Genomic DNA, 22,202 nt, shown 5'->3' with positions numbered 1-22,202 from the left:
CGTCGACCCCAGTAATTGCATGAGCCAGTATTTAGCGACCAGTCGATTTGTTACAAGTTCACAGCCAACGTGTGAGGGGGATCATTTCCCCCGCGATTTGGGTTGTTCTCCACACGCGCATTTTAATTTGTGCGCAAAATGAAATGCTAGGCTAGAGCTTTTCTGCGTACGTTCCAACGTAAAGCGCAGCCAGACTTCGTTTACGCAACGCGGCGAATAAAAGCAGCGTGGAAAGACTTGTACTCAACTTTCGCCACGCTCACAAACTGCAAGCAAAGCTTTTGCACGGAATGTCTACTCGTTTCTCTCAATTTGCTGCCGCGACGGACAACTTTCAATAGCAGCCGCACTTAATAACACTCAGGTAACTCAAGACTAGCAAGTGCTCGCAAGGAAACCAATTTTTGTACATAAACTGTTCCGTTTTATTCGGGCCGATAAAATAGCACTAAGTGCATTTTTAAGAATATAACGCCGAAAAATAATCTTAAAAATGACAGGAGAGAGGCTGTTTGTTGCTCAATTCCTTCGTAACTTGAATGCCCTCAGTGTTGACAGTACGAAGGCGAATGAAGAGAGACAACTAGACGTAGCGTACCTTTTGCCTCTAAGAAAGGCCAGAGCTTCCTTCGTGGGATCATTTTTCCTATAGGGCTTGGGATGGAACTTTCAGCGTATCTTACTGGTTCATCGATGCAAACTTCCCGCGCCAGATCTGCAATACGATGAGTAACAGAGCTAGCCATCGCTATGTAATCGACCGGTTGAACTCTCGGCTCGATGGCGAGTTTCGACCCTCTTTCCAACGTCTCTTTGATGCTTTTAGTTAGGAAGAGCCTTTTCAGAAAGGTTGATGACGTTTTCCGCGCGCCCTCTTATGCGCTAGTTGTTCGCTCTTCTCGTTCTCCCTTGTTCTGTCCATGTTGAGCACATTCAAGTTATAAAGAAAACACCCTTGCTGCATTCATTATTACTGAGAGTAACCAGTAACCTTAAAGTTAAGCAGCGGAGGTATAAGCAAACTACTTTGGTTAGAAATTTGTTTGGGTTAAAACAAAACCGAATGGCGAGATCCGCAAAACCACTCCAATGGTTATTCTTCAACCTTCTAAAACGTATCGCGCGACAGTGATATTACGGTCGCTGGTCGCGTTGACAATGGCCGTTGCAGTGAACAACTTTATACGCCCCATTAACGGCCCATAAAACGTCTACGCCAGGGGGATGCTCAAATCTGGCAGCGTTAATTTCATACGTTTGGTCAGGATTAAGAGAAGAAGAAAATATTGGGTGACAGCATTACCCCCTCTTGTGACTGGGAATTAAAATACGACGGCATGATGCGCTTCGTAGTTCAGCAATCTCAGAACGCGGTTCGAATGGTAAAGATACCTTCAGTGGCTGAAACATGAAGAATCCAGTTTAGCTACTCATGTCAGGTATAATATATTCTCAGGCGGGCCGCTCTACCACCACCGAGAAAAAAATTGCTTCCATTGCCGCGAAAATAAGCGCTAGACAAAGCTTGGTCAACTAGGACAAATTGTGTACGTACGTGGCAGCAAACATTTTTAGTCACTATTCAACTCAGCATGAAAACCTGCGACACCTCTTCCTTTTCCCTCGTCCTTCTCCGCTCTTTCTACGTCAGCACAAAGCCTTCCTCTGGCCTTTCACACTCATTGCACTATATACGAGAATCCGGCGCCTTTTCTTTTTTTCTTTTTTTTTTGGGGGGGGGGGGGGGGAGTAGGGGGTGGCAGGGATTTTCCTCGCTCTTTCTTTCCTGCCAGTTAAATGATTTTCTGTCTCTCAACTAAATATAACAGTAAATACTGGCAGATGCGTAATACTCTAGCGATAAAAAATGTCGCTATTATATCACCATGTCAAGCACAAAAAAAGAAAGAGAGATAAAGAGATCATTTTGTCTTGTAACGAATCAGCGAAGCTATAAACCACAGGCACGCGCACATGGGTTCATACACTATGGTCGCCGTACATGGACTTTGGCAGGGTGTGGTCTTTGGGTGTCACCGCCGGCACTGATGCGTTTTGACCTGGAAGGGATACCAGACAACTGTTAGGGTGCGGACCCGAGACGTGAGTGTTTTGTATGCGGCGTTGAGCGCAACACCAATTTAGCACGAACAACGGGACCTGAGGCTAGGCAACCAGTGGGTGGTTAACAACAAACAAACCGCTTCAGGTTACTTGTTCACACTGAGCAATGTTTTCACGGCCATATATCAGCATGTGTACCTCCAAAAAACAAGTTGGGCCTGCTAAAAGAATCGCGAAGCTAAAGGCCCTTTACAGGCATCTTGCAAGGTGACGCTTTCGCACCACTGCAACACGCTCAAACTGTTTTACTGCTGTGACCGTCTAGTTTATGCTCGCTTAAAAACAAATCATAGTTAACGCTTATTGCGCCCAAGCAGTGGATGCTCATGTTTCACTTCCTAGGTGCTTAAAAAAGTATTGAGAAAAGTAAACAGCTCTTTTGGAATTCTTATCCGATCACGAGTGAAAACTCAAAACTTCCCTCTGGCGCCGAAGTAAGTACATAGTTTAGCTTGGTTGTAAAAGCGGTGTGCTTATTTACTTTTGGCGCCGAAAAAAAGCGTGAAGGTATTTCAGCATGTGTCCTCTTACCTTTTTTTCTTACGTCGCGTTCTCTTGTCTGCACGACGATGACGACCACAACGGGCACCAGAATAAGCACGAACAAAAAAGTGATGATGACAGCGAGAAGAACGTATGATGTCATTGCGTCTTCTGATTCTGAAAAGGAGAACCAGGACAGGAAAAAGAGGAGGGATTAGAGACAAAGAATGTCGATCTGCCATAGTTGAAATGACGCCGTTACAGCAATTCTGTGAAAATTTGTAACAAGAGTACATATGTTTCCAGCCGGCAGTTGCTGTGCTTCCTTCCCAGTGCTGCTTTACTCAGTCTCAGAGAGGCTCTGATACATTTTGTTTCGAAGCAGCCGCCTCCATCTGGGGCTTCCTTATCCCCCCCCCCCCTTCGCGTTGCTAGTGTTCGGTAGGCCACAAGAACAGAACCAGCGCAGTACTTACAACTCCCAATGCTTAGCTGAAAATACTTAGCCAATAGTGCTGTGTCGGCTTAACCTCTTGCGTTGATTATCTCGCAACTCATCGTCCTCCTTCCAGTGGTAGCATTTTGCCCTCACTGACGTGACAACCTTCCTTTAATGTCGCAGAAATCAGAAATAATTGCAATCGAGATTGGCAGAAACGGATGGCAATTAGGCTGACATAACGGGGTCAGGGCTTCAAGCGTTTCTGATACCGCCCAGGGGATCTGGCGTCTTTTATGGAAGATTGAGATAACCCCAGTAGAGAACCTTTTTAATGTACGTCTGTGTTGGCTTTCGAAATTTCTAGTTTATACTGAGGCAAGCGGGAATGCAAAAAGATCCTCTATTAACCTCTCTCCCTGTGGTGTTGTGCGAACGAAAATTAGGTCACGTTGTGCGCGCGTGGGCTTGGGTGCCCCGCGAAGCTTTTTCGCACGCACCTTTGAGCACCACGTGGAAGATGCAAGGCTTGGCCATGGGACCGATGTCGTTCTGTGCCCAGCAGTAGACGGTGCCGAAGTCGGCTGCCACCTTAGGCTGGTAGAAGAGCAGGCCGCCGCTGCCGTTCCTGGGCGCAGTCAAGTTCCTGGTGGCCATCTCGTCCAGGCTGCTACGGAAGGACCACGAGTAGGACACCTGGGGCGGATCTGCGGCCACGCGGCACGGGACGCGCACCATTTCGTCCACGGCGGCAGACAGGTAGCTGTCCGAGCCTTGCATGCACTCGGGCTCATCTGCACGCGCCGCCAAAGCACGGGAACGCCAAACTTAGAGCAGTCCCTCCCCACAGCAACCTGTGCAGCCTATGCAGCCCATGCAACCATACCATGTGAGAACACCGGACGAGTGACTGTATAGCATCTTTTTGACCAGATGGCGAACGAGGAAGTTTTCGATTAGTGCATACTTCAACGGTGGCTCTGTTTAACTCGGAGGAAGTCCACCATGCAGGTATATCACTCCAGAAATAATTTCGTGCTATATCGACGCAGCTATAGGTGGCCCTTTAAGAAGGTTCATGATCGCCAAACATAATTTGGGACGAAGACCTACCGCTATAAGCGAAATAAAATTGGTAAAGCTCTAAAGGATTGATCGTCAAAGTTTTTTAGCGCTATTAGCTCTGTTTCTGGAATTCTGGACTTGGTAATAGCGCACGAAGTACCTCGTGCTGCTACCACAATGTCAGCTATACTGCTTTTAAGCAGACCACAAAATGCGTTCTCCGGACTCAGGCATTGTTTTTTTTTACTCCGGGCCTTTCTTTCTCCTTTCGGCATTTCTAGCGTGCTAGAAGGTCAAGTGTCGTGGCCGGGCGGAGACCATTCGTGCAAGAGCCGTTAGTTCAAGTGCAGCGGTAACAGGAGCGGTGGTCGTGGTTTCATTTAAAATAGTATCACAAGGAAGAGAAAAGATGGCTGTCGTTCGGGGAAACTGCCCCATGTGCACTAGACACCAAACCTGCGGCCGATGGAAATGAAAGGGACGGAGAAAAGCTATATGCATGTTCAGCGCGCTTAATGCTTTGTGGACCACGCGTGAGTGCTGAATTTTTTTTACACATTTTTCTTGGCGATGCTGTCGTGAATGCGCTCTCATTTCCGCTCGCATGGGGAGACCGAGCAATGGCGCCGTTCCGTACGAGCGAGTACGAGCGAAGTCAGTTTTGTAAAGTAGAGTTGAGAAGGAGAAGGGCCCCAGGTTGGAAGAAACGCAGGAAGAAGCAGAAAGGAAGCTTCGGAGCCCCTTACAGCAGAACCACCTGCCCGTGGCCCTGTCTAATCAGCGGGGCACAGCAGCCACCGCTGTTCCTTATTTTGGCGAGTCCATTATTCTCCGAGTCCAATGTATCGCTGCGTAGCTTTCCTGGTATGGATTACTCAGGGCAACATAATCGAACATGAGTGATTTTTTACCTTATTGTCTACGCATCAGTCACGAGAAATAATGTTGCGAAGTATTACAAGGATGGCAAGCATAGACCCGAGGGTGTACAGCACAAACTTCAAACTCCTCAGGTTTCTGTTCTCGTAAAGCGCGTGTAAAGAAGCAACAGAGTTACTAGTTCGCTGCAGCCGAGCGTTTAACTGCAGCAGTAATGGTTAAGTTGGGGAGGTAAAATCGGTGGATGACGGCAAATAAGGATACAATACAATAATAACGTTAGCGTTTCATATCCGCTACGTATTCATGATCTCGAGTTTAAGCCGCTGCACGGCGAAGGCGCCACATTTGTGTGACCTTTTTACTCTGATGCACCTTCATCAGAGCACGCCAGGAAGAAATCTGGCGTGCTGCGGTGAAGGCCATGCTCTGTGAATTGAAAGGGTTTCAGCATTTGGACACAGGAAGGAAACACGAGGTGGAAAGAAAGAGTAGGTTACAGAAAAAAAAGGCGAGTTTATGGCATCTTTGCTGAAGTAAGAATAATGAAATGGACTTGCAGAAAACATTTAGTGCACAGAACAGACACCCGGGGGTCTGTAAGCGTGACTGATAGAAAAGGAAACTTATCCCGGAGAGTCTGAGAATCACGTGGTGAGGTCAATCTAGGAAATATATCTCTGTCAAGGATGTGATTACGTGGTCAGGGCTGGTGCAAAGACAGACACATATGGAGACCTCTGCAAGAGGCCTTTGCCTTGCCGTACACTCCGACCCGCTCATGACGATGATAAAGAAACCAATTCATGTCTAAGCCTGACGCACACACAAAAAATTGATCAATTGCTTTTAGAGCCTACCCTACGATTGAGGTGCTTACTAAAAACGTTTTGTTCTATAAGAATGTAGACTATGCCACGTACATAGTACTCGAAGGTACACCTCGTTGCTGGTGGTACTGCCGACAGCGTTGGATCCCGAACAGGAGTAACTCCCGCTGTGGTTTCGGTTGGCGTTGACAATGTCCACGACCGATAGATCCCGAAAGAACACCCCTTTCTTCGGCGAAGTCTTCCGCAGCAACCGCTGTTTGTTGAGGTACCATGTGATGTTCCCAGTACGAGGGTTTCCCGAAGTCCGGCATTCCAAGGAAACAGTCGCGCCTCTTGTGATGTTCACAAACTGCACTCGGACGCCTTTGAACAGCAGCGTTATCTGTGGCTTGACTGTGTAAGAAAGAACACGAAACAAAGCGAAGAATTCATTTAAGCCTTACCTAACAGCTGGCTACCATGGCTATAGTGTCAGAACTCACGGCTCCTTTATTTCGTCGTTCGAGCTGCTCTGAGTTATGATTGCCGATTGAACACCATTTAAGTCACTTCTTGAATAGAAAAGGAATCGACGTAATATAATTCGTGGCAAAGACTGCAGCTCGACATGTAATCAAGAGGGAATCATTCTATGGGCGGTGCATTATACTTCAATTTTTCTGTTAGCTTCGGTAAGCCGTGACATACTCCGATAAAGAAAGATTGATATTGCTTTTTTTATCGTATTACACTTTTTCAAGATGGTCCTAAACCTCAAAAAAAAGAAACTTTTTTTTGCATCATTAAAAAAATGTGAGAACAGCCAAGGGGCAATCTGGAATAAATCACTCACGTAAATTGGGCCCAATTTTCGAGAAAGAAAATGCCCATCTCAAAAATATTTATTACCGAACTAATGACAGCAAAAAGTAACACATCCAGTGAACTTCGTGCGAAGCTGTGCGATTAATCTAATCACCGGGCCTATATACAGCACGCGCCGAAATTAAAGTGAGCGAGGAATGTGCCACACACACAGTTCGAAAGCAGGCGAGCTTACAATGAACATCGAGCGTCCAGATGTCCACGCAGTCGCTGTCTCTTATCAGAGGGTTCCTGGATATGCACGTGAGCTTCTGGCCATTGTTCTGTACTGTTGGCTCGAAATATAGTACGGAGAGGTCGTTCTCTACACTCCTGGAGTTGTTCACCAGTTCTTTGCCGTCCAGCCACCAGGAGAACTGGGGTGCCGGCCGGGAACCGTACGACTCGCACTCCACGCGAGCCAGGACTCCGGCCTTGAGCGGCGTGTCCTTGTTGCGGATGCTGACATTCACGGGCTTCACTGTTGAGGTAAAAACAAAGTGATTTATGCTAGTGCTATAGGATGACCGAGGATTGGACCTTGCCGTATTACCAATGGTGCTGACTCATCCAGCAAAATGATACGGGACAGGTCTTCTACATTTTCCTCACCCTTTTTGAGATCGTACAGAACTTGTAGACAAAAGGAAGTGGCTTGGCAGAGCCGCCCTAAGAGTTCTGTAAACGAACTGCGTACGTATACATGGATCAGTTGGCGCGTTTATTATTTTTTTTTTCAGTATAAAAGGTATCTATGTGTCGTAAACCGAGCTTCCACCAAACCGCCGCTGGCTCATGTAGTTATCCGAGTTTCGACCCCAAACGATCAGTCACCGGCCGTTATGTAATAAAGTAAAGGAAGGCACGCCCCACTGATCATAACAGGAATCGAACCTTAGATTCCAAAAGCGGCGCACTACCGACAGAGCCCGGAACCCCGCAGCGCCAGCATGCACTCCGAGGAGCTAACGCTGATGGCGCGGCACGCAGTGCATTACAAAAGATATACGGTGCTCAGACTTTACTGTGAAAAAGACACCGATATTGGTGAGGACGCGATTTACAGCATTTGCCAAAATTATGCAGTACGCCAAGCTTACTTCTGAGCTCTGCACTGCAGTGTGGCTCGTTTTGGACTTCCAACATTTTAAATTTCTAGAATGAGAGAGGAACTCACGTCTTTCTACCTCGGAAGCTTAGTACTTCCAGGGGTGCTAGAGAGCCCCACACTGACCGGCTTAGAAGCAAACCACTTGTGCTGTATATTTTTGTGAACGGCTGTACCTTAATGACAGTGAATGATTGGTGTACGCGCCTGGTAGTCATTTCAGGCAGAGTTCCACTGCCGTGAAAGAGATAGGCTGTGATTTGCTTATTTTCTTTAAATGTAGTACTTTTTCTACTCATGTGATCACTGTACATCCCTCACGCGCGCACTAACTATAGTGACTGTGGCACCGCATGTACACTTAGTACATATGCTATGCACAGCCTTTGTCAAAAGTATAAAGCCCAATGGTTCGCTGACTAAGCCGTGTGGTGGGGCTCTTGTAGTGTGCGTGGAAGTCCTAAGTTTTCGAGGGGACGACGAAAGTTCCTCTCGCCTTCTAGAGATCTTTAAGGTAGGAATAAAGAGCCACACAACATGACCCAGAAGCAACCCTCTACTTTTGGCAAAAGCTGTACCTCTCTTTAGCACACGCCAAAAGGCTGTGCACTGCTTCGTTCTTCGTTCCGCACGGCAAGATGGACAGCCATCGCTGCAGCTTGATCTATCACCGGACGTCGTCACCGCACGTGGCATGTATTGAAGGTAGGCTCATGATTAACCTAGTGTGCGTTTTTTTCCCTTTATCCGAAGTGAAAAGTATTCGTTTTCCACTCCACTCCCGACACCACATTTCTGCTATGCACCATATTTTAGGCTATATAGTGGCTATATTACTCCCTCCGATTTTCTTCACAAACCTGTAGGGGGGGGGGGGATCAAAAACCAGCAACACACGCTGCCACTTCTACGGTGGCAGCCATTATACAGAGCCCACCCTGGGCCTTCGTGTCCCCGTTATCCGAAAACTGTGGTAGGTGCCCTGAGGATTACACAGGAGGGTGCTCCGGAGGGTGCTTCAGCACTTCCGGGCGCCATCCGGACCCGGAGGGTGCCCAGAAGTTGCCGCGATCCGCAGCAATCCTCTAAGGACTGCTGCATACTCCAGAAACGCCACCACCCATTCTCCACACACACACACACGCACGCACGCACGCACGCACGCACGCACGCACGCACAGAGACCACGGCTTCTTCGTCGCAAGGGGTGGATCTTGAACTGCCATCTCGGACGAGGTTCGTGCTAGGAAGGTCGAGCAGAACTGAGAGTGCAGGAAGCGCCAACGCCAAGCAGACGCCGCCTCCGCGTAGGATTTGAGACCAAAAACGGCTCTCGCCGCATCTTTTAACTACGGCGTAGCCTAGTTTAGCCGATAATTTTTTTGTAGTCAAGTTCGCAGCTATGAATTCGAAAAAGACAAATAATTTAAGCTGAATAACGCGTATTTACCGCTATAAACCCCTGGCTTGGAGGAATGTAACTGAGTGCCTTCCGTGAGTACGTATATTCTTGTGCCCCCTATAGTTGTGTACGGACCCATGGCGAAAACGGACCTATTTTGTGAAAGCGGTCATCGACCGTGAAGAGGGTGTTATTAGAGAAACTTTTCGCGCATAACTGAAGACATACAACTGAACTAGGGTAAAGCAATGTATAATGGTACTTCTTCAATGATATAATACATCAGCGCCTCTGATAGCAGGTACGCCAAATTTAATAGTTTAATAATGAGTAATAAGAAATGTCAAGTAACCAACTTAAAATGGCCCATGCACCGCCTTAGTTTTATGATGTTTTCGTAAACGCTTCGCTCAGCATGAAATCATGGCTACTATCGCTGTCATCAGGCGAATAACGAGGTATGGCGAGGTGCAACCGATTTTCCAGTGGTTGAAACAAAATGCACCCTCCCCCCCCCCCCCCCCCCCTTTTTTTTTTTAAAAAACCCACTGTTGTTTCTTCGCAACAGTCGCTACGTCCAATACTTCACGGGATCCATTCGAACTGTTACTGAGGTAAGTATGCTCGTCACTGTCGTCATTAGAAGGCTGCTATAAAATGTATGAAATGATAGCCATCTGTGGTTTCGTAGAGCAAACTATGTGCCAGCCTGTTTATAAGTCATGCGCGTCAACAAGCAGTGAGGACTGGGATTTTGGCTAGCTGGACTGATTTGTTGATCTACAAAAGCGCGGAGTGAGAGCGACAGAGGAGAGCAGTGGACGCGTACAGTGATGCCTTCAGGCATTCAGCTCTTTCCTTGTCTGCGTACGTGTTCGTTGGTGTAGTACGCTACACCAGGTAGCGTGATTGTTACCTTCTCTTAATCCTACGTTCCTTTATAACAGACTGGTCCTAGGAAGGTCCATGTCGCGTTAGCGAATAAAATTAGAGCCCCTTTAAGTTAACCACATTTCACTCGCACCACTTACCTAGCAATTCTTTCCTGGTAACTACATACAAAGCGTGGCTAGAATTGTATGTTTGGGTGGAAAGACGGGCGTTCATTAAGTCAAGTATCTCAATGAAGGATTAAACAATCTCGGCATACTTACGGTTCAGGAGCACTGTCACGGAAGTTCGAAGGGGCTCTGTAATGTTGTTGTTGGAGGCCTCGCAGGTGTAACTGGTATTGTCAAAGCGCCGCGGCACGCGTGGCACTTTGAGCAGCCTGTCGCTCCCATACGAAACGCTGCCTTTCCGGCCGCTTTCCAGCCACCGTATGCGAGGCTCTGGTTTACCTGCGTTAAGAGCAAGCTGCGTATTTTTCGCCACCCGGAATATCCAGCGTTCATCAGGGCTCGAGCAAAAGCAGTATTCCTTTGGTTATTGTTAAAGTAAAGAGCCGATGAAGCACAAATTGAACGCTGACAGCAGTTCTTAGTAAAGCCTGCAGCGAGCAATAAATTTAAACATATGAAATCAAACGCACATAAACAACCAACAGGAACTGAAAACAGAACTACTGAAGTAAGAAAATCGTGCTCAACTGGACTTTGCACAGAGCTTTGAACTAAATAAGTATCCCTCCTACAGTACCTCTTTTTTTCTTCTTTAACGCAATACAGCAGTCGCTTTCAAAATTTAGGCTATTCATTCCGGGCTTGAAACGCTGCCTTCTGTACTGAGCGACAAAAAGTGCGGCACTTAAAAAATAGTTGACCTAGCACGCGAGCTGCGTGCACTTGTAATCACCACATGCTGCATTATTAATTTATTACCCATGAGGCAAGTTTGTGCACTCACCTCCTATGACGTGACACTCGAGGTAGAGATCTTCCCCTTCATTTTGCCTTACTTTCTGGTTTGGAGAGAGGCGAATCTCATTTGGCCTTGTGCCAAATATTATCACCACATTCTCAGGAGGTTCTGAATGGAAGGAAAGGACGGTATTTGGTAGCTCTCTGCAAAGGGTCAAAAGCCGACATGCTAATTCACTCCCCTTCTCTCGCGATGGTTCAACATTGAACTATTTAGAAGTAATGCTGAAGAGAAAAGAGACTTTACTGCATTGGTAAGCACAAGCGAAAGTAATTTGGCTCGTGCCGTTACATTTATTCTCAGATTTCAGAGCTACAACTTCTCGTATTGTAAGAATAATTCCTCGCAATACTTAACAGTAATTTTTTGATATCGGTTACAACGGGCACGGAAATGATCTTTCTTTAAGCACAGTAATCATGTACTATCAGGAGGACTTCATCCAACTTTCTATTCTTCCCAACGTGAAGACAATTATGTCTTGCAACTGCTGTTCTGCCATTACCCCATGCAGTACTCTCGGCCTCTGTCTCGAAGGGGCACACTGCTTTGAGGAGGAGGAAAGTGCGAAGCAGAGCGGGAGCGGACCTATGACCCTCAGGAAGTGGCTGACGTTCCTCTTGACGTCGGTGCCGTAGTAGACGAGGCACTGGTAGTGTCCTTGGTCGTGCAGCCCGACGGGGTCGATACTCAGCCAGATGGGTAGCCTCGTGGCTCGAACCTGCAGCCTGTCTCGCCAGGAGGCGCTGGGCCGGTGCGTCATCTGTCGAATGGGCACGTTACGACCCTCTGATGTGAGCATGTAGATGAGCTCGGCGCCCTTGTACCATCGTATCTGCGACGGGTTCTCGTCACCACTGCCGCCGCCTGTCGACAGTGTGACGTTGCAGTACAGCTTGCCCGTCTGGTTTTTGATCACGGTAATCTCGTTCGCCAGCCCTGCGCAGAACATAGGGAGCGCATGGCTAAGCACAGATTTCCTGTTCTTCCTCTACACTTTCTGACACCTAGAGAAACGGCCTCCTAGGCAGGACGTAAACTGCACTTCCTTCACCCTTTTACCCTGCCCCTCTTCCTTACGTAGGGTTAAGTGCCGTCCAGTTTCAATTAAAGCCCTCCTGACCCCCGTTGCGCTAGTCTGCTTTCAACTCAGAGCCAGAACCATGGTGAGGCCCTGGGTATGCATACGTTTCATGTTGAGGCATCTCATGAATTCAGAGCGGCCGTCTGATGAAAGTGGACTGTAGAAATCGTTGATTATTTATTCATGCCTTTCAAACTCTTCCGACATATCTTAGTTGGTAACCGGACGGACAATTTTGGCCTTCGCTGATGTCAACACAGGCTCTCACATGTCTGTTTACAGTACTTCAGAAAATGTAGAAAAGACGCCAGTTTTACACCGATTGAGAGTGAATAACCTTTTTCCCTACGATGCAAAACCCTCACCCAATACTTGCTAGAACGTGCTTATATTTCGTACGGGTGCGACATATTCGTGGCTGAAAATAGTGAGGCTTTTGTTGCATGGTAAAACAAGAAACGTTAATTAATTAATTAATTAATTCTTTTTCGATAAAAAAACTGGATGGTCTCCTGGCTGGATGACAAGTAGTTTGACGGGGACCAGGGGGGCCGTTACACGGCAGTTTTGCGAAGAGGAAAAAATAAATATGAAGATATGTCCTTACAGCAACGTACACCACATACACAAAAATAAATTTCAAAAACACAATCAAAGACACCACTTCTTTGATAGGAAAAAAAATACCAGATATACATCTTCTTTACAGTGAGACATGAATACGTACAGATCACCAGTCAAGGTAATAAGATACCACCCTTTTGAACGCTTGTGCCAGGAGAAATGAAAATAAAGTAAGAATGGACAAGAGATAAAATACAGCATAGTTCACAATTTTACTAGGTACTGGCGCGATTGCTTTAGAATAGACTGCGTGTTTTTTGTACATATTGTAAGAATTGTAAGAATCGATAGCAGGTTATGTGCTAATGATTGATGCTTACAATATGGGCGGAAAGGTGGGATTTCCCAGGCATCTGGGCTTTTTGTGCCTACTTCAGTAGCATACGTGGTGTTAAAGATGTCAGAGATGACATAAAAGTTTGAACCTCAGTAAAAGAGAAGTAGAATGCTTGCAATAATCGATATTTTTATATTTTCTCTACCCTTATTGCATTAAAAGAATGGAATGCATACTCAGTGGTGGACAGTGGCTCGACGTTCGCAATGCAGCTTCCTCGCACAGCGGCAGCGTCTTTGCGACTTGCCGACGCAAACCACGTATGTGATGGGGACGAGGTCCTCGTGGGGCGTCCTTGGGTGTAGTCGGCGTGACGCAAGTACTCTTCTACCTCGCATGGCCGCTGGCCGGGTTGTGACGCGCTGATACGGCCGTAGTGCGAAGTATTTAGAGGCTTTCTTCAATCTTATCATTGCCGTGTACAATCGATGAACTCCTTTCAGACCAACAGCGGCTCTGTTTCTCAAACGTCCAGGTATGTCGACAGGCATTTGCTTCTACTATCCGTCCACTTATGCCTGTGCCATTCGTCAGGCCGGCCTCATTGCTGGCCCCTTTCGGCAGTTCTATAAACCTTGTGCTTTATGTCTTATCCGCGTCGTTAGTATTCAGCGCTGAGAACGCAGCATTTACAGGCGTTTCCAGGGGAAGCGTAATCAGTGGCAAGCACAGGTAGTGATCGAAGCGGCTGGGCGTGATCAATGCTGCTTCGCAAATGGCTGCAGTCATTATTGCAGTATTATCACGGCTTGCTTGACGAAGAGGCCAGCGGCGAGCACAGGTGATAGCAGGAGCACACAAAGAGGCAGGTCCGCCAGCAGCAGCGTCGTCGTCGGCACGCGGCGATCGCGCTTCGACTTTCTCTTTGCTACATTACCTCCCCCTATATTGAAGCATCGTCCCGACGCTAACCCGAGAGCAAAAACACGCGGAGGAAAAGAACACACAGGCCCAGAAAATCCTGCTGGCCGATGTAAAAGGCAGTGGGAAATACATGCGATTTTCGCGCGTAATACGGCTTAAGCCTGACTACGGGCACAATTTCAGGGCGGGGGGAACGGCGAGATGACGGCCGCATTCCTTCGGGAAGCACCTCATAGTTCAGTTCACTGATGCGGCGAAGAACCGTATATGGGCCAAAGTAGCGCTTCATGAGTTTTTCGAAGAGACCTCGACGGCGTACCGGCGTCCACACCCAGACCTTGTCCCCAGGATAAAAATGGACGTCACGTCGACGGAAATTGTACCGACGAGCGTCTGTATGCTGTTGGGGCTGGAGACGGAGTCGAGCGAGTTGCCGAGCTTCCTCCGCGCGCTCGCAGACTAGACGGGCATCATCGACTACGTCGAGAGACGGCTCGTGTAGCAACATAGCGTCAAGCATCGTGGTGACCTGTCTGCCATGCGCCAGTTGGAAAGGGGGCATACCTGTCGTCTCCTGGACAGCGGTATTATACGCGAATGTAACGTAGGGCTGTACCTCGTTCCAACTGCGACGGGCGCCGTCCACGTACATGGCGATCATGTCGGCCATCGTCTTGTTTAGCCTCTCCGCCTGCCCATTAGTTTGCGGATGGTACGCCTTAGTTCGGTGGTGGCTGTTGCAGCTGAGGCGGAGGATCTCCTGTGTGAGCTGTGCCAGAAACGCAGCACCCCGGTCAGTGATCAAAACGGCAGGGGCACCGTGACGGAGCACAATACACTCAATAAAAAATTGAGCTTCCTCAACAGCCGTCGCCGACGGAAGTGCTCGGGACTCGGCATATCTGGTTAGGTAGTCTGTGGCTATGAGAATGTACCTGTTACCCGACTGCGACGTTGGAAATGGGCCAAGAAGATCCATTCCGATTGTGTGGAACGGAGCTGCGGTGGGTCGAGCGGCTGGAAAAGACCAGCTGGTCGTGTAGGAGGTCTTTTCCGCCTTTGGCACTCTCGACAAGTGTTTACGTAGTGACGGACGTACTTAGGAAGTTGCGGCCAATAATACTTTCCTCGAATACGCGCAAGTGTTCGGCTGTAGCCAAGGTGACCAGCTGTAGGATCATCGTGACAAGCTTCGGCCACCTCGACGCGCACGTCTTCTGGCACAACAAGAAGCCATGACCTCAGGCTGCTGTCGAAGTTCTGCTTGTACAATACGCCGTGCAGAATCCGCAACGTCGGCAGAAAACTCAGGAAAACGCGGGGCACCACGTCTTCGTGGCCTTCCAGGTGTGCCACCAGCAGCCATATCTGCCGTGTCCAATACCCCAAGGAAGCCGTCCTCGTTGTCATTATCGCCCCTTGGCGCCGTATTCACGGGGGCTCGAGACAGTTAGCATCATGATGTTTGCGGCCGGATTTGTAGATGATGGTGACGTCGTACTCTTGTAGCCGCAGGCTCCACCGAACAAGGCCGCCTGCGGGATCCTTGAGATTGGCGAGCCAGCACAGCGAATGATGGTCGGTAACAATATGGAAAGGGCAACCGTGCAGATAGGGCCGAAATTTGGTGATTGCCCAGATGACAGCGAGACACTCTTTTTAACTTGTCGAGTAATTTCTCTCCGCCTTCGAAACAGCTCGGCTGGCGTAGGCAATAACCCGTTCAGCGCCGTCCTGGAATTGCACAAGCACTGCCACTATTCCTTTGTTGCTGGCGTCCGTGTGGAGATCAGTGTCGGCGTCTTGATCGAAATGGCCGAGTATGGGAGGCGCTGCAAGGGCGTGCTTTAATTGGCGGAATGCTGATTGCTGCTCCTAGGTCCACTCAAAGGCGACGCTATCCTTCGTAAGGCGGTAAAGTGGCGCTGCGATTTGGGCGAAGTTGCGAACGAACCGTCTGAAGTACGCGCAGAAGCCGAGAAAGCTTCGGACAGTCTTCTTGTCGGATGGTGGAGGGAAGGATTCGACGGCAGCCGTTTTCTCTGGATCTGGCTTCACACCCATTTGGCTGACGATATGGCCTAGGAACTTCAGCTCACTCTATGCGAAGCGGCACTTCGAAGGCTTGAGCGTTAGTCCGGCGGTCAGGAGAGCTCGAAGAACCGCTTCAAGGCGCACTAGATGGTCAGCGAAAGTGCTGGAGAAGATGACAACGTCATCCAGATACACGAGACACGTCTGCCACTTCAGTCCGGCGAGCACAATATCCATGACGCGTTGAAATATCGCGGGCGCTGTACACAGGCCAAATGGCATGACCTTAAACTCGTAGAGTCCATCCGGTGTTATAAATGCGGTCTTCTCGCGGTCGCGCTCATCACTTCAATCTGCCAGTATCCACTCTTCAAGTCGATGGACGAAAAATAACGGGCATGACGGAGACGGTCGAGAGTGTCGTCGATGCGAGGTAGTGGATACACGTCCTTCTTGGTCACCTTATTGAGTCGCCTGCAGTGGACGCAAAATCGAAGGGTCCCGTCTTTTTTTCTTGGCCAGTACTACAGGGGCGTCTCACGGACTGTTGGATGGCTGGATGACGTCGTCGTTAATCATTTCGCGCACTTGCTCTTGTATGGTTTCCCTTTCTTTCAAGGAAACGCGGTACGGCGCTTGGCGAATCGGGGGCGTCGCGGTATCGACAGTAATTCTATGCTTGGCGACGGGCGTCTGGCGAAGCCGAGATGTCGTCGCGAAACAGTCGTGGTACCGATGCAAAAAAGAAAGCAGTTCGCGTGTGTGGGAAGGCTCAAACTTGGGATCGATGTCCAGGGGCTACGTTGTAGGGTCACATGACCCGGGCGGGGCCTCCTCCTCAGGCAGCGCAACAGCTTCGCGAACGTCGCTAAGTTAGTTCGTCCAGTTGGGCTATAACTGCCCCTTTCGTCAGGTGCTGCGGCTCGTTCCTGAAGTTGGTCACGAAAATCTTGGCACGCCCATGTTGATCGTTGGCGATCCCTCGCGCTGCACCAATGCCCCGCGTAAGTAGCATCTGGACACTTCCTTCGAGAACGCCTTCGCCACATGCGGTTGTATCGGCTCGGACCGGCAGGAAAACTGTCGACAACGGCGGCAAGTGAACATGGTCGGCATCAACTTTCATCGCAGCGCGGAGGGCCCGAGGAGGTATTGGCGATGAAGAACGTGCGCGGAGGGTCATTTTGTTCCTCCCTACGTCGATTACAGCGCCATACTCGCGGAGAAAGTCCATGCCAAGAATAACATCCTTGGAGCAATTCTCCAAACACGAATGTGGTGGGGCACGTCTCACCGTGAATCTCTACGCGGGCAGTGCACTTGCCAACAGGGTTTACGAGGTGACCTCCCGCGGTACATATGGCTGGGCCATCCCACTGGGCGGTAACCTTGCGAAGACGCCAAGAGAAGTTGTCGCTGAAGACCGAGTAATCGGCGCCGATGTCGACAAGCGCCTTTACGTCACGACCGTCGATTAACACGTTTACATTGCTAGAGGTCACAATACAGTCTTCGCTTCCAAGGGTGTCATCGGTCGAGCTGGGACATTCCAGCGTAGGCGGAGGTTCTTTACTGCGTGCAACACCGGCAACGCCACCTCCAGGCTCGCCGTACTTAGTTTTCCCGAAGTGGCGAAAGGCTCTCACGGCGAGATCCGCGAGAAGGGGGTGATGAGCGGCGAGGCGGCGGCGACCGTGAGGTGCGAGGTGGAGCTGACACTGGCGATGGAGAGCGTCGAAGGTAGTCCTGTATCTCGCGGGGCTGTTCACCGTGGCGGGAGCGCGGATCATCCCGGTTGAAACCTCGAAGGCCGAGTTTGCGGTACGGACAGTAGCGGTACATGTGGTCAGCCTCACCGCAGTGGAAACGCAGCGGCTTCCGGTCTGCAGTCCACCAGATGTCGGTTTTCCTGCGGCCCAGCGGTTCCAGGCGTGCATCAGACGGGGGCATGAGCTCGTGGCGTCGAGGGCCGGTATCGGTAGCGTTCTGGTACTGACGATGTACGGGAGGTGGACGACGGACGGCGGCGGCGTAGCTCAGAGATGGTTGCTCGGCTGCAGCTACAATGGGTACGTCTTCGGGCTCCAGCGCGTGTCGCAGTTCGTCCCGAACAGCCGTTGCGATCGATACAGATGCAGGCTGGTTAGGAGCTGGGAACAGCCTTTTCAGCTCCTCTCGGACGACGTCGCGGATAATTTCGCGAACATCGGCGAGGCCACCACCGCTCAGGCCAGACGAAGCAAGACTTGAGACGACAGGAAGGGCGCTCAGTCGCTGAAAGTGACTGATTCTTGTCGCCAATGCGTGCTCGGTGTTGGTCGCTTCACTGTGGCTACTGTGATAGGGGGATTGCAGATGAGGCCTCCAAAGATGTCATTCCGGACAGCCCTCATCAAGGCCCGCACCTTCTTCTCTTCAGTAGCCCGAGGGTCAGCGCGGGCACTAAGATGCAGTACGTCTTCGACGAACGTTCTCACGCTCTCGGTGGGAGCCTGGATACGAGCGTGGAGCAGATATTCAGCATGATGTCGCCGGTGCTGGTTTGCGAATGTGCGTACCAGTTCGCCCTTGTACGTCTCCCATGATGTTAGCGAAGCCTCGTGGTTCTCAAACCAGTATTTCGCTGTGGCATCTAAGGAGAAGTACAGGTTCTACAGACATTGGTCGGGTGTCCACCCATTATGTCGAGCTACCCGTTCATAGTGCTGGACCCAGTCTTCAACATCATCAAGTCCATCGCCACGGAACGGGGCGACTGATCTTGGGATGACAGGCACGTAGACGATCCTCGACGCAATCGCGGGGTCGGTTTGTTGTGACTGGGACGGCATGGTGGCGTTGGTTTTAGATGTCCTGGATCCCTCGGGCAAGAGTCCGAATTCCGGCGCTTGGCCTTGCTGACGTCGGCTACAGCGCGAGTCTCTGTCTCTCCCGAGGGCTCCAAGAAAACCCGACGGCCGGGACTTAGTACCGGGCTCTAATTGCGAGGTGGGGTGCGCTGCATGAGATGCGTTACCCAGCACCTGCACCAAATGTCACGGCTTGCTTGACGCAGAGGCCGGCGGCGAGCACAGGTGATAGCAGGAGCACATAAACAGGCAGGTCCGCCAGCAGCAGCGTCGTCGTCGGCACGCGGCGATCGCGCTACAGTATTGCGCTCTTCACCAGATGGTAACGTTGGCGTTGAAGCTCGGCTTGATCGCGCCTTAATATTATGTACACTTGTCAGTGGAGCAAGAGAGGGGACAAGCAGAATACGTGCGGGCCAAACTGGAATCAGCGCTCATCATATTAATGCCCATTTCAATAAATAACCCGAAATGTCTCACAGAACAAACGCTGCAGCGGATAAATGACGGTGAATATACACGGCCGTGTTAGGCACCAGGTTAGTGAGTGGGCTGGCGATATTCGCTCATTCTGGGGGACGGTTGTCGTCCTTAACAGCTCGCGAAATACTCGTTCGTTATGTGCAGAATGGGCAGCAGGTGCAATTACAGTGGGAATGTTTAGTCAACAGACCTCATGATATTTGTATGACTATGCACACTTTGCCCTTGAAATGTTTTCGAAACACATTACCATAGGCGCTGCAATTCAGGAAAATACATGAGTCGCGATGGCAAGGCGCCTGAAAAGTTGTGCTCATCTCGTTCTGTATGTCACTGTTCTCCCTCGATGCAAACAAAACATTGCACAGATACGAAGCCGTTCTGTTACTTAGTCAATAAACTTAGCTATATATGCTGGCCGCTACAAGCAGCACTTGGATGGGAGCTAAATGCAAAAAGCTAACCTACGCTGCGATTTTCAAGGCGCAGCAAATCTGGGTACATTTATGTGATGCCTTATACTATTATTTGTTTCAATACTGAGCCCTTGAGGAAGGGTGGCAATCAAAACTATTTTCGTTATTTATGTATGAAACAAAACCAAATTTGGCACATTTGTGTAACTTGTTATGAAAACTTAAGTATGACATTTTATTTTAAGCTAGCTCTAATAGTTCTTGTGTATAGTGTATATTGCATAGTGTATAGTGTATAGAATTTGTGAAAGGATCCAATGCAACAATAATAACTGCATTGTGATTGCCACCAATAATGCCATTGCCTAGAAAAGTGAAATATGTATTTTTTTAAAATAAAAGAATGTATTTGAATGTCTTAAAAATCGTGGCAGATGTGTGTGATTACAAAACAAAACTGAGCAGGGGAGAAGACACGGGAGAGAAGCAAACAGGACGAGCCCGTCCCGTTGGCTTCTCTTCTGTCTTGTCCTCTGCTCAGTTTTATTTCTTGTAATTATGTCATACCAACTATCCCCTTATCGTTCACTCGTGGCAGACATAGCTGATACCAATGCTTCCATGTTTTTGCGTATTTTATAAGTAAATAAAATACCACACAAAGTCTAGAACTGTATCTGTTCGGAACCAGCAAAGCAGTGCATGCTGCTGATATGAAAAATGTAAAGGCCACAAAACTAGCAAGTAGAGGAAAATATTTTAATGAATGTTTGCCGTTCAAGAACCATTACATTTCTGTAAATATGCAACGGCCAGGGAAAAATCTCAATGACGCTGTCCTTCGTTCCAGTGTACTGCGCAGCAGCAGCTGTCGCCAGTTATGTATTGCGAGTAATTGCACCGAAATTTTAGTCGCAACAGCGAGCCATCGATAGGCCCTTGAAAGTTTGTGCTAGGATGGGGCCCCTTGCGTTACATGACTCTAGGTGCATGGGCGTTGCCACGAAATCCAACCCGAGTTAGCAATGTTCGCGCCAAAATGTTTTTTTTCTAGTCTGAAAAAGACACTGTAGGGGACAAAATCCAGAATGACTTCCGGCGACGGTGGTTGTTTTGGTCAGCGGTAAGTAACAGTTCGAAAAAATTTCGGCGGGGAGGGCAGAAGCCCCAAAAGCACCCCCCCCCTAACCCCCCCCCCCCCCCCCCGGATACTCCCCTTCAAGTTGTGTAGTTACAATAAATACCTTAGTAAAGTCATTCCGCGGTGTTAAAAATTTAAGGAGAATGTGCACAAATTAGTTATTTCAGCATGTTAGCAAAGCTCTGCTTTGGAAAATAAAGCTATTAGTTTTTTTTAGAACCCTGATAGTTGCGAAAATAAAAGGTCAACTCCGGCATGCATATTTACATCAAAACGCTTACAAAATTAACTTTCAAAAACTCTGCACGCATGCATACAAAAATTGAGACCTTTATTGCATCCCCCAAAATCTCCGGATTTAATGCACAAATTGCGATTATTTTACTGAAATTAGTTACGAAATGCCTAAATAATGAACGATACCAATCGCAGAAAAAGCCAAAGCTGAGAAAAGCGACCCTAAAGTTTATTCGCACACTCCTCTCATTTATGGCCGAGTTTATACTTCTGATTTTGGTGCCGAAAATTAGGCATCGCAGCGAGCGGAAGCTCTGATCTCTCCTAATCATGCTGATACTTAGTGATACTAAGATGGTGGTGCACCATCATCGGAAAGCCGCGGAATCCGCGATCCTCCGGGACCATCAGGAGTGCGATTCTCTAACAATATTCAATAGCACACATATATAAAACTTCCTAAATTTGTTTCGCTGCGTTTTTTTTTTTTGCTACGAGACAGACCACGATCACGTAAAAAAAAGTGAACAGAAAAATTACAGTTAATGACCAAATTGGCCATTTCAATTGCCGGTCCCTCTTAAGCGTCGCGGAAATGAATAATTGTGCTCAACGAATAATACTTCGGCACGTAGTATTCAATGTAATGAACGGCGGCCATTGGCATAACGTGGAGAACGAAGTAATAAGGCTCTTGGCAGATTCATTTCGCCTTTTCGCTTTTTTTTTTCACGCCAACATTATCAAGAATTTGTGACGGCGCCCGAATTATGTTTTGCAGCCACTCGGTCACTCTTTAATTCTTAGGTCACGGATGATGTCAGCGCGCTATTTTAAACTGTCTAAAGCCATGCACCGGGTGGTGGCAGCCAAGGGGAGCTGGAAGCGCTTTTTGCGAATTCCTTGTAATAGCAGCTTTAAAGATTGCTTCTTCTTGAGAGGTGCCGCAATATTAGAAAAAAAAAATTTATTCGCACGGTCTTGCGACGATCCGTAAGACAAAAGGCCTCTCAATACATGTCCTATGAGGCCACATCCAGTGAGGTCGGACGCATGAGTTTCTAAATACGGCTGCTATACGTCCCTGTAGAAACGTG

At 48.7% G+C, this 22,202-nt stretch overlaps 1 protein-coding gene and 1 pseudogene across 1 annotated transcript; both read right to left on the bottom strand.

The window, feature by feature from the left end:
* Positions 1–1,855: 1,855 nt before the first annotated feature.
* Positions 1,856–11,988, bottom strand: LOC144113034 (neuroglian-like). Its single transcript, XM_077645921.1, has 8 exons — positions 11,625–11,988; positions 11,022–11,144; positions 10,331–10,516; positions 6,863–7,147; positions 5,914–6,216; positions 3,547–3,840; positions 2,656–2,784; positions 1,856–2,060 (listed from the first exon to the last, which is right to left on the bottom strand). The coding sequence occupies exons 1-8, from the start codon at positions 11,986–11,988 to the stop codon at positions 1,981–1,983; spliced, it is 1,764 nt and encodes a 587-aa protein (XP_077502047.1). The 3' UTR covers positions 1,856–1,980.
* Positions 11,989–12,180: 192 nt separating this feature from the next.
* The window catches only part of LOC144113026 (uncharacterized), a 99,978-nt pseudogene continuing 89,956 nt past the window's right edge, over positions 12,181–22,202 (bottom strand).

This window comes from Amblyomma americanum, chromosome 1, assembly GCF_052857255.1.
Source record: "Amblyomma americanum isolate KBUSLIRL-KWMA chromosome 1, ASM5285725v1, whole genome shotgun sequence".
NCBI classification, from domain to species: Eukaryota; Metazoa; Arthropoda; class Arachnida; order Ixodida; family Ixodidae; genus Amblyomma; species Amblyomma americanum.
This window is presented reverse-complemented; position numbering and strand designations above follow the sequence as displayed.